Consider the following 18,238-nt stretch of genomic DNA (forward strand, 5'->3'; position numbering starts at 1 on the left):
GCCCGTCCACCAGGAAAGAGCTCAGCACCTGACCCAGTGTTGGGAGGGGATGTGATCTGCTAGCTGACAGCCACTGGGAGCAGCACAGACGAGGGCACCAACAGAGGGCCTCCGGAAACAGCAAGCTGACTTTGTGAAACAGGGCAAAGACACAAACACCTCTTGATAAAATCATTAAGAGCACACCGTCTCCAGGAGAACTAGATAACTGATACTCCTTAAGCCACAGTGCCAGAGAGATATGAGCAATATGAAGAAGCAAAGGAACCACTCCCAGTTAAAAGATCAAGAGAAATCCCCTGAAAGCACGATCAAGGAAATAGACGTTGATGGCCTACTACATCAAGATTTCAAAAAAGGACTGATCAAAGTACTGAAGGAACTAAAAGAAATAGTGTTTAGAGATATAAAACATGTCAAAAATGAAATAGAAGCTATAAAGAAGAACCAAGTAGAATTAGTAAACTCATTTGCTGAGATAAGAGCTGATCTAAAGGCTGCACAAAGCAGGCTAGATAATGCAGAGGAACGAATAAGTGACCTCGAAGACAGGACAGCAGAAAGCACCCAATCAGAACAGCTGAGAGAAAAACAAATAAAAAACAATGAAAACAATATAAGGGACCTATGGGATAATACAAAGCACGCCAATCTACGCATAATAGGGGTTCCAGAAGGGGAAGAAAGAACAAAGGGGATTGAAAAGGTATTTGAAGAAATCATGACTGAAAACTTCCCAAACCTAAAGAAGGAATCAGATATCCAAGTACAGGAAGCTCAGAGGGTCCCAAACAGGAAGAACCCAAATAGACCCACACCAAGACATACCATAATCAAGATGGCCAGAGTCAAGGATAAAGAAATGATCCTAAAGGCAGCAAGAGAAAAACAAAGAGTGGGTTACAAGGGAACCCCCATAAGGCTCTCAGCTGATTTCTCTACACAAACACTATAGGCCAGAAGGGAGTGGCAAGACATATTCGAAGCCCTGAATGAAAAAAAGATGCAGCCTAGGATACTCTATCCAGCAAGGCTATCCTTTAGAATAGAGGGAGACATAAAGAATTTCACAGACAAGCAAAAACTAAAAGAGTTTAGCAACACTAAACCCATGCTAAAAGAAATACTGACAGGTCTACTCTAAATAGAAATGAAGCAGGATGCTGCAAAAATGAGAAACTCATAACTGGAAAGGAGATAACTGCCATGAATTACAAAAAGAATAAACACAAAATTGTAAAAGAAGACATCTAAATCATTAAGAGTGGGAGAGGGAAGCAAGGAAAGCCACAGTGGAAAACAGTATAGAGATTCCTCAAAAGACTAGGAATAGACTTATCTTGTGACCCAGGAATCCCGCTCCTGGGCATGTATCCAGAAGGAATCCTACTTCAAAATGACACCTGCACTCCAATGTTCATAGCAGTACTATTTACAATAGCCAAGACATGGAAACAGCCTAAATGTCCATCAACAGATGACTGAATGAGAAGCTGTGGTATATTTATACAATGGAATACTATTCAGCCACAAAAACCAACAACATAACACCATTTGCAGCAACATGGATGTTCCTGGAGAATGTTATTCCAAGTGAAGTAAGCCAGAAAGAGAAAGAAAAATACCATATGAGATCGATCATATGTGGAATCTAAAACAAAACAAAACAAAACATAAATACAAACAGAAACAGACTCATAGACATAGAATACAAACTTGTGGTTGCCAAGGGGGCGGGGGGTTGGAAGGGACAGACTGGGATTTTAAAATGCAGAATAGATAAACAAGATTATACTGTATGGCACAGGGAAATATATACAAGATCTTGTGGTAACTCATAGCGAAAAAAATGTGACAATGAATATACGTATGTTCATGTATAACTGAAAAATTGTGCTCTACACTAGAATTTGACACAACATTGTAAAATGACTATTACTCAATAAAAAAATGTAAAAAAAAATTCTATGAAAATAGAAGAAAAGCATACACAGTAATACGTACATTGTGGGGGCAAAATAATCTAATTTTGTAATTTTCTTTTATCTGAGGCTTTAGTTGTAACATGTCTAAAACAACAAGTCAATACATTGTATTCAATGATGGGGGTAAGTTAACCCTTTCAGGCCACAAGGGTACTACTTAGTAAATAACTGCTTTTGTGCACCGACCCATACCTAGTGGCTGCAAGATAATTCACCTTTAAAAGGTAAAGCATTTATATACTCATTCCTCCAAAGCCTCTCTGTTTGCCAATTAATTTAAATTGGTGGAGGATAAAGAGGCCAGGTGTAGAAAAGAGGAATCTTTCAAGTTTTAGTATTTACAAACTTGAGCTACCTAAGAGGAAGAAAAAATCTAGGTTTCTACTGAGCCATATTACCAGTACCTGAGCCAGATAAAACACAATCAGTCCTCCAAATCTGGCGCATTGTCTGAATTCTAATTCAAAAAAGCGGTCCAACTAGCACAGCAACTTGGATTTTTACTAGTCCCTTCACATTTTAATAGACTACAATAAACCCATTACATTAGTTTCTTACTTCTAGAAGCTGAAATCACGTCATCTGCTCTTGCTTAAAACGTTTCAGTCCATTGAGCATCTCTAAATTTTAAGTAACTGTGCTAACATATAATTAATGTGCTGATGTACAAAACTGAACACCTCTGGAGAGGGCATGTAGATGCTTCTGGGTGCTAACCTGGGAACTTTGCACAGCCTCCTACAAGGCTCCTGGGGACAGGACTGGATCAGTGGGTACACAGATGAGTAATCCTATGTACCACGGACATTCTCGACTGTGAAAGCAAATAAGTACATAATCAAACCTTCAAAAGAACGAAGAATAATAAACAAATTACAGTGCAGAAGACAGATGTCCAGGGTCTTCCCAGAAAGACAATGGACAGGTGCTGAAGTTTTGGAGGTAACCCACTACATCTGGATCTGGGCTCATTTTTGTCACTGGTGCTATTATTTCAAAAACATCTCTATATTTAGCTATCTACCAAAGGCATATGATTCTACCTCTGCATAAACAGAACTTGGGCTCAGATGTCTGCAGAATTTCCTTTCCTCTCTTTCAAAAACATATTCTAGGCTAGAATTATAACATTCTGCACTTGCAGCTGCCACTGGAAAAAAATCCACACCAGTGAAAGATGCATTTAGTCAGCTTTTCTTTTTCTTGATCTCTTTTGATATTTTATAACACGTTAAAGCTCAAAGTTCCTTTCTTAAATAAATCTTCAAGCAGACGTTAAATAGAATGCAAATACTTTACATTTTAAATCATCAATCATTTAAAGAATCCTCTCCATGAACTGAATAAATAAGCCATCTGTGACGAAGGCCTCCCTATCATGATTTTAAGCTGACCCACTTCTTCACCAGTCACCATGGTTTGCAAAATCTCACTTCTAAGGGGCGCCGTTGAGTGCTCCGTGCCAGCTCCCAGTTTGAATCCAACAGGGTGAAAGAGTAATGTAAATAAACACCAGCCTAGATTTAAAATGATCCCCCTATCCCGCCCATAAAAACTGAACTTCAATACTCCCCCTTCAAGAGAAGCAATCTTTTCTCCGACAGGACTGCAAATCAAGTCTGCGGGGGTGAAAGGGAGCCAGTGAAAGGAGAAAGAAATCTGATGAGGTGTTGAAATGCATGGCTTTGGAGATCGCCAAGCAGGATCTGGTCCGGTCGGCGGGAGCTGCTCCCTACTCCTCACCCCAAGCCTGAGCTGAAATCAGGGTTCGACTTGCTCGAGAGATGCAGACGCGCTGGCGAAACCGCGCGCCCCCAGAAGCTGGGCCGGGACCCCGGCGCCCCTTGCCCGGCTCCGAGCGGCGCAGGGCGGCCGGGCGGCGCAACTTTCCTCAGCTCCCCGCCAGCAGCGCCGATCGAGCAGGGGCAAATCTCAAACGGCTCCCCGGCCTCAGTAGCTCTCTTTCACCCCGGGTCTTGGTGGTGGCTGGGGGAGGGGTGGGAGGGTCGGGAAGGACTTAAGGAGAGGATGACAAGGAGCGGAGAGAAGGGCCACTTCCCACCAGCCAGGCTGCCGGCTGCCACAAAGGGCAGGGCGCCGCGCCCCCCTCGATGCCAATGAGTCACACGCCAACCGGGATGGGCACTGACAAGGGCTGGCGGGCCGCGCGGCAAGTGACAGCGGCGTTGCGGGTCCCCGCGCCCCCCGGTCCACCCGGGCCTCGCCCAAGCCGATCGGCTCCCGGCGCGAGCCGCGCCCCCCGGACCTCCCGCCGCCCCGGAGCCGCGCGAGGGCCACGCGGGGGCCGCCCGCCGCTCCGCCGCCTCCGCGCCCCAGAGCCGGCGTCCGCGCGGAGCCCCGGGAGCGCCTACCCTTTGGCGTGCTCCGTCTCCTCCTCATTGTCCCCGTCGATCCCGCACGTGTCCTGGTCGTCCAGCTCCAGGCTCTGCTGGCTGGCCGCGGACTCGCTGTCCTCCGCCATCGCGGCGGCGCGGGCTGGGAGGCGGCGCTCGCGGCCGCGGGCGTGGGGGGCCGGCACGGCGAAGGCGGCGGCGCGAGCAGCTCCCTCTAGTGCCGCCCGCCGTCTCCTCGGAGGCGGGGCCCGGGGCTCAGCGCCCGCCCCGCCCCGCCCAGACCCGGGGAGGCTTCGGGGGCGGTCCGCGCCCAGCTGTAGGAGGTCCCAGCGGGTGGCAGTGAGGGTTATTGCGACCCGGGCCGCACACAGGGGCCGAGCCCTGGAACCCGAAGCCGATCCCGCGCCCTGAACAGCGCAACCTGCGGACTCCAAATCCTGTCTTCATGTTGGGAGCACAGGCAACGCGGTTTTACATCTCTGCAATATTAAGAGCTTTTAACTCTTGGCAGGGAATTCTTACTCAGGGGTAGGCGGGCCAAGGCCACTGATTTCCAGAACCGCCCCTCTCCCCCACCCTGGCCGATTACAGACACGTTGTAAAAATTCCATTTCACATGTCTCTGTCTTTCCAATATACTATGAAATCAAAGTCAAAGTGAAAACCGAGTGCTTCCAGCCTTCCCAAGTCTCCATTCCAACCAGGCTCACAGCTCTAAAACTCTTAACAGAGTAAAATGTGGAGCTGCCCCTGTTTTTGCTGGATACCACAGACAATCGGCTTAGACCAGAACAACCATCTTGGGGGAAGTGGGATTTGCCTGTGACGCTGGGGGACTGGACAGTGTCAGGGAGGCCACTCTGGCTTCAAGTGAGGGCTATTACCTAGACCTCCAGTCAAAAGTGTGTGGCCTTCTGGGCTGAGATGGTCCTCTGTCTCTGCCTGTGAACGAAGGAGGGGAAGGAGGCACTTCATGGATTGCCAAATAAAAGGCAGGTGAAGTTCAGACTCTTATTTGCTGTTGCAGTCTGTACATTCCAGTCCTTTCCTTTGATTTCATGGGCAGAGTTCAAGGTCCCACTAGGTCACAGGAAGCCTACATGGTTTACAAAGGCACTGGAAAGATAGTTATTAGAAATGCTCCATGAGGAAAAGAGACTTTAAAAAGGCACCTGAAGAGGGAGTGTGTAGCTCAGTGGTAGAGTGTATGCCTAGCATGCATGAGATCCTGGGTTCAATCCACAGTACCATCATTAAAGATAAGTAAATAAATATAATTACCTCGCCCCACCCCACCCCCAAAAAAAGCCATCTGAAATTTTTGGTGTGGGTCATTTTATGCAGAAGGTATTGGGAGAATTTTCTGGTTTTTTTTTTCCCCACAAGGAAGACTGTGCCCTTAAAATACAAGACAGCAGTATCTAAAGACAAAAATTGCAGAGCGATTTCACAGTTCAGCAGCCTTTTATGACAGACTGAGGTTGAGCCAGCAAAGATTCTTTAAGTAGTGCAAAAGGGAGCCAAAACACGAAGGAAATACAATGCTATCTTTCACAATTGCAACGATTTCTGAGGCAGAAGGTCACACGTGGCTTCTGGCTTCAAAGTTTAGGCAAATATAGATCAGTGAATTTCCTGCGGCTCATCCCTGTGAACGTGATAAGTTAGATAACTGTAACCTGGCTGGTTAACCAGTACGATCCTGACCAGGAGCAAATCTATCAGATCAGTTGCTATAACCTATTGGAAGGGTTCTCTAAAATATTTTTTTAAATACAAAGCAAAGAGAACTCAGCAGATATGTATTTATCTGAATTCTCAAGAAGTTTTGACCAAGGATCTCTCAAAAAAGAATAAGAACACAAATAATCATGGAGAAATAAAATGAAGGCATCAAAAACCAGTTAAACACTAGAAAGCCATGACAAACAGGGAACATCTGTTCCCCAGAATGCAAAGAACTTGGCCCAGTCGTCTGTTAAGTACTGAATGGAGGTATTATATAATACAAATGTGTGTCATCATTAATCATTTGAAGGAGGACAGAGTTTGCAGATGACCCTGGAGATTCTTAAATCCTGTTGTTATACATAGAAACTTACTAGGTTTCTAAAAATTTTTGCTTCTTTCCCTGGTTTAATCCCAGAATTTGGAGGATTGGAACCAAGTGGTATCTTCTAGAATCTCCAATCCAAGCTTTATTTGGGGGAAGAGAGTCCTGTACAGTGGTTACCAGTGTGTTAAAAGAGGCTCTGGGGAATTTCCTATCCTGCCTGACTCATCTTCTATTATAGATGTAAGATCATAGTTGTATAATTAGTCTGGTTTTATTTAAACTAGTGTACCTTTTTGCTTTTTAAAAATTGCATTAAAATACACATAACGTAAAATTTACCATCTTGACCATTTCTAAGTATAAAGTTCATAATATTAAGTATATTCACATTGTGCAAACCATCTCCAGAGTTTTTCAATCTTGCAAAACCGCAACTGTAACCATTAAACAAATCCCCATTTACCTCCTCCCCAGCCCCTGGCAATCACCATTCTACATTCTATGCCTATGAATTTGACTACTCTATATACCTCGCATAAATGGAATCATACAGTCTTTTTCTGATTGGCTTATTTCCCTTAGCAAAATGTCCTCAGGGTTCATCTCTGTTGTGCCATGTATCAGAACTTCCTTCCTTTCTAAGGCTGAATAATATTTTATTGTACGTTTATACCACATTCTGTTTATCCACTTATGCTTTAATAGACACTTAGGTTGCTTCCACCCCTTCGCTACTGTGAATAATGCTGCTATGAACATGGATGAAAAAAATACCTTTTTGAGTCACCACTTTCAGTTTTGTTTGATATATTCCCAAAATCGGAATTACTGGGTCATATGGTAATTCTATTTTTAATTTTTTTGAGAAACTGCCATATTGTATTCCATAACAGCTGCACCATTTTTCATATCCACCAACAGTGCACAAGAGTTTCAACTTCCCCACGTCCCTACGAGCACTTGCTATTTCCTATTTTTTTGGATAGTAACCATCCTTGTGGGTGTGAGGCCATAAAACCAAGGATTTATATACAACCCTTGTTTCTGTTTACAAAATACATTCTTAGGCAAAACAATAAAAATTTAAAAACCACATATAATACAAGGATAGATTGAAGATAGATATCGTTACCTGTTAGAGAATATATATATAGATGCCTTAATTACAATGAAAAAATTCTTTCATGAGTCAATCTCTCATTGGAAGCATATGTGCATTAGCTGTAAAGTAATACTACATACTACTTGACCTTGAGACATATTCAAATATTTCATCTTATTTTCATCTCTGTATATTATACTGTGAAGAGAAAATGGGCATGGGATAAGATTTTAGAAGGAAGCAATTAAGGGAATTTGACAATAGGGCTCCTGAGGAAAAGCAAAAAAAAAAAAAGCTTATGTTATTTATTCTAGAAATATAGAGGTTCATTTTGAAAGGATAGTATATGGAGGGCTCAACCTATTCTCCATTTCTTCAGAAAATAGTAAATTACTGATACAGCTAAGAAAGTATTTAGTGAATAAGCAGCTATTTTTCAGAAATAGTCCAGAAGCATCTCAGAGAAATAAAAAGATGGAATTTTCCTAAAGTTATGAGACGTGGGTGATAAAATAAAAAGGCTCAACATTTGTCTAACAAGAGTTCCAGAAGGAAATAATAAGTTTCAGAAGGAGAAATTTGGAAAGAAGGCGATATTTGAAGAGATAATGGAAATGAATTTTCCATGATTAAAGAAAAACAGGAACCTTCAGATTTATATATACCAAGTTCCTAGCAAGCTAAGTGTTTAAAAAATCTAGGCACATTGTATTAGATTAGTTGAGAAAATGACCACAATTCTCCACCTCTTCCTGTATTCCTGCCCTTGGCAATCTGGCTTTGCATCTCTTCCGCAAGAGCTCTTGAATTTGGTTGGTTTTTTGACTTGCTTTGGCCATTTGAATGTGATGTGATGGTGTGCCAACTCCAAGTCTAACCTCAAAAGGTTTTGTGTGGTTCCTTTCTCTTTCCCCTAGAACTGTGCCACTGCAACAAAATTCAAGCCTAGATAGCCTCCTGGAAGGAGGAGACTGCATGGACCACAGCTGGGTCTTCGAGACAAGGTCATCTAGGATCCATCAGCCAGCCTCCAGCCAACTTGCCATCTGACTGTAGGTGCACATGTGAGCTCAGCTAAGATCAGCTGAACTCAGCCTGAATCAGCAGAACCACCCAGGGGACCTATAGATTTGTGAGAAGTAATAAATGATGTTGTCTTAAGACACTAAATTTTGTGGCATTTTCATGTGCAGCAATTGGTAACTGACACAGAAATTGGTACATAGAAGTGGGATGTTGCCACCTTCGATGTGTAGCAATGGATTCGCAATGAGACATCAGGCAGGATATGGAAAAATGGCAATGAAACTAGAAAAGGCTGAAAAATACAGTGTCCCATGTTATGCAGTGTGAAAACGTCTGGGTAAATGTCTTGTTCTTAGCAACTTGTGAGATAAAAAATATATCTAATATACTTTCAGACTCGAGAAAGATAACTTCCAGGTAGAATATTGCAAGCATCAACTGACTGCTCCTAAATGCATGTGATAGGTTTCAGCAAGAAAGAGACGGGCTAGGAAAGAACTGGCCAGTTTGCAAGCAGAATTGGAAGGAATAGAGAGGGATCAGAACTTGCTGGGTTGGAAAAATAAAGCTGCTTCTCTTCTCTAATCTTCTCAGTCAGTAAATATGCATCAGAGTGAAAGCAGGACTAAAGATAAAGATCAAATCAAGGCAGTGACTCTAAAAAACATCTAAAGAATTAATCTAGTACCTAACAGACCCCCTCAACTGGACAAAAGGTCTTTTAGGAATCTTTTCTTCCCCCTTAATGGAGGCACTGGGGATTGAACCCAGGACCTCGTGCATGCCAAGCACATACTCTACCACTGAATTATAGCCCTCCAACCCTGGCTTCTAGGGTACAGTCCAACAGGTCCAAAACAGCAATATTAGAGAGAAGTCAGTTGAGAAAAGAATCAAGGGTGTGGCTTTTATCAAATGCAGTGCATTATAATTAAATACACAGAAAACCCACAAAGTGTTTAAAGAGTGTTATACACACAAAAGTGTCACAAGCATGGACTTACTAGGACTGAAATTTATCAAGATATTTATCAAGTTTTAGGTCTCTGGCCCTAGAAACATAATGGGCAGGAGACAGTCTGAGAAAATTCCTAAGCTGCCAATAAGATCCATTTCCTCAGAAGTAGGCAAGGAGTGGGATTGAAAAGAAAGGATGCCCCGGCTGGAGCCAAGCACCACTGAAAACAGTGAACTGTGGGGCTGTTTCCAGGGAGCAGACCCAAGGCCTAATCAAGGAGTGTTCCACACCCCTGGAATAGAGTGACCTGGATGAGAGAGTTCAGAATATTCTAGATCAGTGACTGCTATCTGTATCCTATTCCTCCCACTTTTGTATGTGAGTATTTGTGTGGTTTTCCTGTCCCTGGTTTGCCACTGGATGCTGCACCTTTAGGGCAGATCCCTTGTCTCCTTGAGTTCCTGAATTAAGAGGAGCCCTATCTTGGAGCTGCATCTGAATCTGCTGTAAATCGTAAGATCCTGAACCTTGAGGCTGATGCTCTGATTTGGATGAGAAGTTGGGATATGGTGTGGAGGAGGGGAAGGATGTGAATATAAGATGGATATGATATAAGAAGGATGAAATAACTGGCCAGAAGCTAGACTGTTAGATTAATTGCAAAAGTATGGCCTCAAGTCTCCACCCCTATCAGTGCAGCTCCTCCCATCAAGAGATGGAACCAACGTCCCTACCACATGATTCTGGGATGACCAGCAAAATTTGGCAGAAGTGAGAGTGTCGCAGACCTGGTACACAGAACATAACCTTTTGCTTCCTCTATCCCTTTACTTCCAGCAGGAAAGAAATTCTGATAATACAGGGTGTGTATCTAGAATATATCATCTTTATTAATAAGAGAACTAACGAACTTTAGCCAAAGGGAACGTTAAAGTGACACAGCCTCGGCTTGTGGGCTCTGCTCTGCCCAGCAGAATGCTTTCCTGCCGTGGGCACGTGCCTGAGTTAGCCTACGGGCTGATGTGGAGTGAGCTGAGCTGTGCTGGCTTGGGCCTCCTGGGCTCTCCAGTTCTTGATTAATCCCCCAGCTGATCACAGACACGTGAGTGAGCTCCGCTGAAACTGCCATAACCTTCCAGCTGACCTACAGACGTGTGACATAATCCATGGTCATCGTTTTAAGCCATGCAGTTGTGGAGTGTGTGTGTGTGTGTGTGTTTAAGCAGCAGTAATTAATCAATGTACTGTAGAAAAGCAAAGACTGAAAGAAAATCTTAAAGATGGACTCATTCCTTATTGCCAACTGTGATAATTGTATATCAGAGTACACCTGAAAAAGACTCCTGCCAAGTCCATCATTTGGACTTTCCATCTGGGCTTACAAAACCAATGCCATTCACTTTTGCGTTGTGTTAACTCTTCCTGATGGCTGGTCTGCTTCGCACTCAGGTTGACTTGATCTTATGTATAAAAAAATGGTGACTCCATTTCTAATTGCGGAGGAAGCTGTGGCTATGCTGAGCTGTTTGCAGTTGTGCGTTTGAGAAGCACTTCTTGGTATCAGTCTGAGCGTGATTTTCACCTCCTGCTGCTTATGATTCTGCTGAAAGGTTCTCACACCCGCTCAAGCCCGCAGCGTGGTGCCACAGTGAGAACTGCAGACCAGCTGCACTGTGGAGCTTCATCATTGCTGAGTCTGTCTTGCTCCCTGTAGGGCAAGGTAGGGTGTGCGGGGGATGCCGGGGAGACTGCCAGATGATGCAGAGATGATGCTCCAGCTTTGCTCGAAGGTGCCTTAATTGGTCATCTTGAAACCTCCCTGCTTGCCAGCTCCTTGAATATATCCAGGCTTTGTCCACCAAGACATCACCGGATGATGTATTGCCAAAGATTATTAGTATTTTCCTTAAGACATATATTCCAGAAGCACACTCTTACCAGAATTTTTTACTAGAAGTACCAGAGGAGGCAAAAGAATCTATTGTAGCCTGTCCAGAATTAGGGTTTCCCAGCCCCCTCAGGAAGAAAGGATGGAGGAGAAAGCAAAAGAGTCAGGTAAGTGAGTAGAGTAGGTAAGGGGGAAGAAGGGAGGAGGGAAAAAGCAAGAAAGGGAAGCTGGTGGAGTACAGGGAGGCAAAGAAAGTCGAAAGGAATTGACTGCATGCAACCCAAAGGTCACAACAGCCTCCAAGATGAGAGGACTCTCTGCCTCCAGCCTCTACCTCCTTTTAGACCCTTTTCAATAGTGCTACTCAAATGATCCTGGCAAACCCAGCACATTTTGATGGTCCCTTTGCAGAGCATTCAGTCAAAATTTCTTACCATGGAAATCCATACTTAAAATCCTTACCGTGGATTTTCGTAAACACATAAGGTACCATGATGGGAAGTAGAGACAGTTTTACTTGTTTCTTCTAAGAACAGAGATCTCTTTCAGGAGTCATATGTGAGCACATGATTCTCTTTCCCACTTTTTCAAAAGTAAAATATGAAGGGAGAAGAGAGAAGGGACTCTATCCAAACAGTAAAGGAGGAAAGAATGCTTTCTCATTGCTAAGACCTTTAGTCTTTAGATAAGCTGATACCACCTCTGGTACTATCATCTGCTGAAACCCTGTGCGTGGCGCTCCCCTAGAACCTCCCATTCAGACTGAGTTCATCTGCAAGGAAAGAAGCCTTATGTATCTCACCGAGCTTGCTAAGATACAGAAACTCATGGGCTTACACCGGCGCTCCCGTTGTGGCAGAGCTTGGTGAGAGAGTTCTTGGGAAAGCCAGCTCTATTTTCTCAGAAAATTGGGAACAGCATGGAGATAAGGCTAGTCCTTGCTCCTCATCTGGATAAATTTGAGATGAAAAGCTGGCTGGAGCACTCAGGGTTGTGGGAGTGTCCCATGGGTAAAGCAAAGACCAGGAATGGTACCTGGGTTTGGGCTGTCTTGCTGGTACCCTGCCCAAGAGGGCAGCCATCTAGCCAAAAGGACCCCAGCAACAAGAAGTTGGGAGTGGATGATCACATACAGGGGCTGGTAGAAGAGATTAGATATTGGCTAGACAGGAAACATATAGGCTGTCCAAAGGATTTGTGTAAAAGCACCACAAAAGATCCAACATTTGGATACCGGTTGTCACCCAGCCGGGCACTGATAAGCAAGAGGAAATTATACTTGCACCAATTAGCTAAATCAGGTTACACCCTTTTCCTCTAGTCCCTCTTCCCTACCAGCTGGACTCTGGAGGAACCAGGCCCCGAAGTGTGGGGAGATCTTATGAGCCATGGGAAGTGCCAGAACCAAGGGTGGGGGTGGACTTGGCATTGGACAGAAGATTAAAGATTCAAACAGAATGTGACTGGAGTGAACTTTTTAATACTTAAAGTCACTGAAAGCTCTGGAATCTGCCCAAGATTTCACTAAGGTTGGCAGAAGGGAGATTTGAAAGAGCAAGTTTGAAAGCTATGATTAAAGAAAAAACACCCATTTTATTTTATAAAAACAATAACAAAGCAAAAAAAAAAAAAAACCAAACCACATATGTATCATTTTATTTGTAAATAGTGTCTCCAAGCAAACAAAAATGGTACCATCCTTTCAAGAAGAAACTATAGATAGATTCAGATACCTGCACCTTCCTAATTTGTGTTTGTAGCCAAGGAAGACTCACATTCACAAGATTTACACAGAGTAAACTCCAGTGTTAAAAATTTGTTGTGGTTTATAACCTGGTTGAATTTGTAGAAATTCTGAATTGGAGAATGCTTTCAGGAAGTTTATAGAAGGTGATTTAGGTCATGCTTTTTCATTAGACACAACCACCCACCCACAGAGATTTCTCAGGGTTATCCTTCTTGCCCACTTGGGACGGGCACTTGAGTTGTTTGCTCTGCGGTGGAAATGGGTTGGTGCCAATTCAAACACACTCTCTCATCCTGGTTGTCTCAATCATCCCCCCTTTCAAGTAACCAGAATCTTGCCTATAGGCAATATAGCATGTGGCCGTCAACAGAGTAAACTGATTTGATCCTTGAGAGAAGCCAATGCATGGTATTGGAGCTATTTCTTCTCCATAGCTTAACTTATAGAAAAAGAATGGGAACAGATTTGTAGATACAGAGAACAAACTAGTGCACACCAGTGCAGAGGCAAGATGGACGTAGGGGATTAAGAGGTACAAACTACTATGCACAAAATAAATAAACTATAAGGATATATTGTATAGCAGGGAAATACAGCCATTATTTTGTAATAAACTTTAAGTGGAATATAATCTATAAAAATATTGAATCACTATCTTGTATACCTGAAACATAAAATATTGCAAACCAACCAGACTTCAGTGAAAAAAAGAAAACACTAATTCAAAAAGATATACACATCCCAATATTCACAGCAGCATTATTTACAATTGCCAAGATGTGGAAACAACTTAAGTGTCCATCAGCAGATGAATGGATAAAGATGTATATATACAATGGAATACTACTCAGCCATAAAAAAGAATGAAATTTTACCATTTGTAACAACATGGCATTATGCTAAGTGAAATAAGTCAGACAGAGAAACACAGATACTGTAGAATATCACTATATGCAGACTCTAAGAAATAAAACAAACTAGTGAAATTAGCAAAAAGAAAACAAACCCAAAACCAAATAGACACAGATTTAAAGAACAAACTAGTGGTTACCAGTGGGGAGAGGGAAGTAGGGAGGGGCAAGATAGGAATATGGTATTAAATAGGTACAAACTGCTATGTGTAAAATAAATAAGCTATATAGTACAACACAGAAAATATAGCCAATATTTTATAATAACTATAAATGGAATATAACCTTTAAAAATTATGAATCACTATGTTGTACACCTGTAACATATAATATCACACATCAATATACTTCAAAAAACAGGAAAAATAAGAAAGAAATGAGGCAAAAAACTTAAAAGCTTGTTTCCCAAATAAAGACACAATAGCTAGCTAAAAGATGGATAGATTTTTCTCATTTTCTTTCCCATCTGCAATCTTTTTTTTTCTTGACAATCCTTCATTGAATAGAAAAATGCTAACGTAAGTGGTGTGCAGTCATATTATCCTAAGTTCTACATTAGTAGGTGGATTCTTCATGTGCCATGCTGCATCAGAGCAAATATGTGTCTCCCTATTACAAGGCCCTGCCTAACACAAAAGCCAGATTAGACATTCTGGGCATATCCATGACCCTCATTGTACTGACAGAGTCTGTCTGTAGTGAACAGATTTATCTTTCAACAGGCATAGAACCAACAACACAGAAAGACTGGAAGTAAACTCAAGTGATGTTTGGGTTAAAGTGGAGATCATGTCAGGAGGATCATTAAAAAGTGTCTGATTATCCTGAAAGTCTTGTCCTACATGACATCCTGGACATAAAGAGCCCTGGTTTTAAGATCAAATAGTTATAAAAAGAAAAACAACAATGTCATCCTTCTATACTTTTTTCTGCCTCTGTGATCTCTTATTTAAGATAGATTCCCTTACCTCCTACAAATTGGGCTCACTTAAAATATCTTGTGAAGAAGTCCATATTATGTATTCAAATTTTTCTTTAGCAATTGTATATCAAAACAATGACTTTCTCAGGAAAATTGAAAAAGGGAGCGTTTGAGAGTATGAGTCTGCAGTTGATTCTGGCCCTGCTGCTTGTTAGCTGTGTGACTTAAGAAAAGCTACCTAACTTTTCTGTGCTTCTATTTCTTTTCTTAGGGGGAAAAAAGAGCAATTGGGAACATTTAAACATTACTGAGCCTTCCCATGTACCAGTAAATCTGATAGAATTTGCTACTCTGTTGGATGGGGGTGAACAGGGAAAGGCAGGAAGCAAGAATGAGTTCCAGGATTATTTTATTCAGAGAGAGTTTTATACTGAGTCAGTTTGGCTAAGCTGGAGCTACATTTCCCAGACTTCCCTTTGCATATAGTTCTGATTTGCATGGGCTCCAAGAGACCTTCTGTGTGAAATCCGGAAGGTGGAAGTAAAGGAGCAGCAATCATATCTGACTCTCCGAAGGTGGATGCAGGGCACCAGCTACCAGGGCAGCTCGAGCCCAGTGTCACTCACCTTCTAGCTCTCTCTCCGGCAAGAGGAAGCACTGGGACCCATAGCTCCTTCAGCTCCCCAAGACCTCCCCTTGCAGCTTCCTGGAGTTCTAGGCCAGGTGCATGAGCTGCTGCGCATGAAGCTCTGAAGCTTCTCCTGAAGGTCAGCCTTAGCAGTGAGAGTAGAGTGGATGAGAGGCAAACACTTATTCCATGGAGTTTCATAGTTTCCGTCTGTCCTCCACAGGACCCACTTCTCCCTCGCAGGTTCCCACTTGTCCGTGCCCCATCCACCTTCCCTTCCCGACCAGCCACAGGGCTGAAGGTTCAACAGCTGAGGCAAAGGTGAGATCCTGCATAGAATTCTCCGCCACAATTCAGCACTCACACTTGTAAGGTCTAACTCTGGTAACAAGGCCTTTTTTCTGTTGTACCAGTCAGAGACTCTGCCTTTCTGATCAAACCCTGACCAGTACAAGAAGTCTTGCTTCTTGATATTCCAAAATCTGCAGAATCAGCAGCAGGTAAAAGCATTGATTGTGTTTTCAAAGAAACTAGTTACCTAAATGTTCCTTATCAGGTGGGGCAGTTTCCTAATCTAAGGATGCTTATTCTAAAGCACTGGGTTGGCCCTATAAACAGAGGGAACCATTATGCAAGTGTACAATCATTCGTAGAGATTTTGCCTCTATGAGAGGAATGAGAAGGTGATAGAATTATTAAGCCTCCTTTAAACACACACACACACACATCATACACACACACACACAGACTGGTTCTTTATATGGTATCCAGATTATTTTTAAAAAACAGAATCTATGATGGTGGTTAAGAACAAACAGGAGGTGAGGAAGGGAAGGAAAGGGGAAAAGACAGAGAATCAAATATAGGAAGCCCTAGTCAAGGGGTGGGCAGAGCCATGACCCAGGAAGAAGACTGGTCTACTGACCACCCAGGTAGAGCCAGGAGAATGTTTTATAACCTAGGGAGGAAGAAAGTTTCCAGGAAGCATCAACCTGTCAGTGGAGGAGAGAGGAGCAAGGTAAGAACTAAACGCTAAGCACGGGCATCTTACCAGAAGCAGTTTCTGAAGAAATCTGAAGCAGTAACTGGACCACAGCCATTAGATGCGACTGGAAGGCGAGAATTTTAAGGCTGGTGATGAAAGAGAAGGAAGACACAGATAGAGCGGTAGGATTGGGAGAAAAGTAACAAGTTAAGGGGGTGAATGGGGAAGTAGTGAGCTGAGGGGCAGAGACTGCTGTCCAGGAGCGAGGGGGGTTGCCTGGAGGTTGTGGGACAGGATTAAGTGAAGGCAGCAGTAGATGAGTGGGCCTCCAATCCAGCAGAAACACCCTTCCCTGGAGGGAGGAACGATGGCAGACGGATGACGCTCACCCAACATCCTCCTCATCCTTTCCTCCTTTGCCTGCCTGGGAATGCGTGTGTCCATCAGGACTCTGCCCTCTTCCATTTCTGACTCTACACCGCCTCCCCAGGCAAGCCCTCCTCTGTTTAACAGCCCTATCCATCCACCCATGGCTCCAACATGTTTAACCTCATCTGTTTTCCCGCTAGCCTTTCTCATTTTCAACATGTCACCAAACATGTACATTAACCCACCACTCCCACCTAGTCCAGCTCAAAGGAGAACACTACGTTAAGTCCCCTGTGACCCCTGTATTTTCTAGCTGCACTAGTTATCAGTGTTAGTTGCACCACCATCCGTCTCATTACTTACACTAGGAACCTGGCTGTTCTTTGCTCCACAATTACCTTCCCTCTCAACATTCAACCATTTACCAAGTCTTACTGAGCCTACCTCCTAAATCTCTCAAACGTATTTTCTCTCCATACCCAATGCACCCGCCCTATATCAGAGTTTGATCATTTCTTGCCTGCCTCCTTCCCATGCAATCTACTCTCCAAATTACTCTAATGATCTTTGACAGTTTTGGTCCTTTGCTTAAACCCTTCAATGGTCACAGAAAAAATCCAAACCCCACTATTTAGTAAACAGATCATTTAGTTCTGCTTAACTGGACCTTTGTTTCTTGCTTATCCTCTGCACATTTCTGTTTGAGGAATACTCTTCATGGCTTCACAGTGCAGAATCTTTGCACGTGGTTTTCACTATGTTTAGAGTATGTCCCCCCATAACTCTGATCACATACACAATATTGAAATCCTTCAAAGCTCAGTTCCCTTTTGACTTCTTCTGTGAAATTCTCCTTGACTTCTCCCCAGAGTTGTCACTTTCTGCCATGCTGCCCCAGTACTGGGTAAATATTACGGTTCTCACATTCCATTACATTATTTGCCCTGCATCTGCATCCCTTCTGGACAGTGAGTTCCTTGACAAGAAGCAGCACTGTCAGTCATGTTCAGTGTCTTAAAGAGGCTTCAGCATAGAGCAGGCACGTAATGAAATTTTGCTGGGTTAAATTGAATTTTGGCTTCCCTCCACCACTGTGGTCTTTCCCAGGAATCACATGCACGATTTTCTGAGAGCCACACGTGAGGGCTAGTAGGCAGAGCATTCCAGGGCTGGGGCATAGGCTCCTAGGCTCAGCACACACAGTTTTATCTCCACTTGTTAAGAGTGGAATGCAGTAGAGGGTGTCAAGGACTGTGAGGGATCTGAGGCATTACCTGCCATGCAAGGTAACAAGTTTGCTAGGAGAA

General features: G+C 43.2%; 1 protein-coding gene across 2 annotated transcripts in view; it reads right to left on the reverse strand.

Moving 5' to 3' along the window:
• Positions 1-4,503, reverse strand: part of NMT2 (N-myristoyltransferase 2) — a 55,683-nt gene extending 51,180 nt beyond the window's left edge. Inside the window, exon 1 of one of the 2 annotated variants that reach the window (XM_031444576.2) lies at positions 4,358-4,503. In XM_031444576.2, the coding sequence (XP_031300436.2) occupies positions 4,358-4,467 (110 nt within the window). In that variant the 5' untranslated portion in view covers positions 4,468-4,503. The remainder of the gene's footprint in view (positions 1-4,357) is intronic. The other variant, XM_064479550.1, reaches the window with a different exon arrangement.
• Between the last annotated feature and the right edge of the window lie 13,735 nt (positions 4,504-18,238).

The sequence above is a fragment of the Camelus dromedarius genome, chromosome 26 (assembly GCF_036321535.1).
Source record: "Camelus dromedarius isolate mCamDro1 chromosome 26, mCamDro1.pat, whole genome shotgun sequence".
Classification (NCBI taxonomy): Eukaryota; Metazoa; Chordata; class Mammalia; order Artiodactyla; family Camelidae; genus Camelus; species Camelus dromedarius.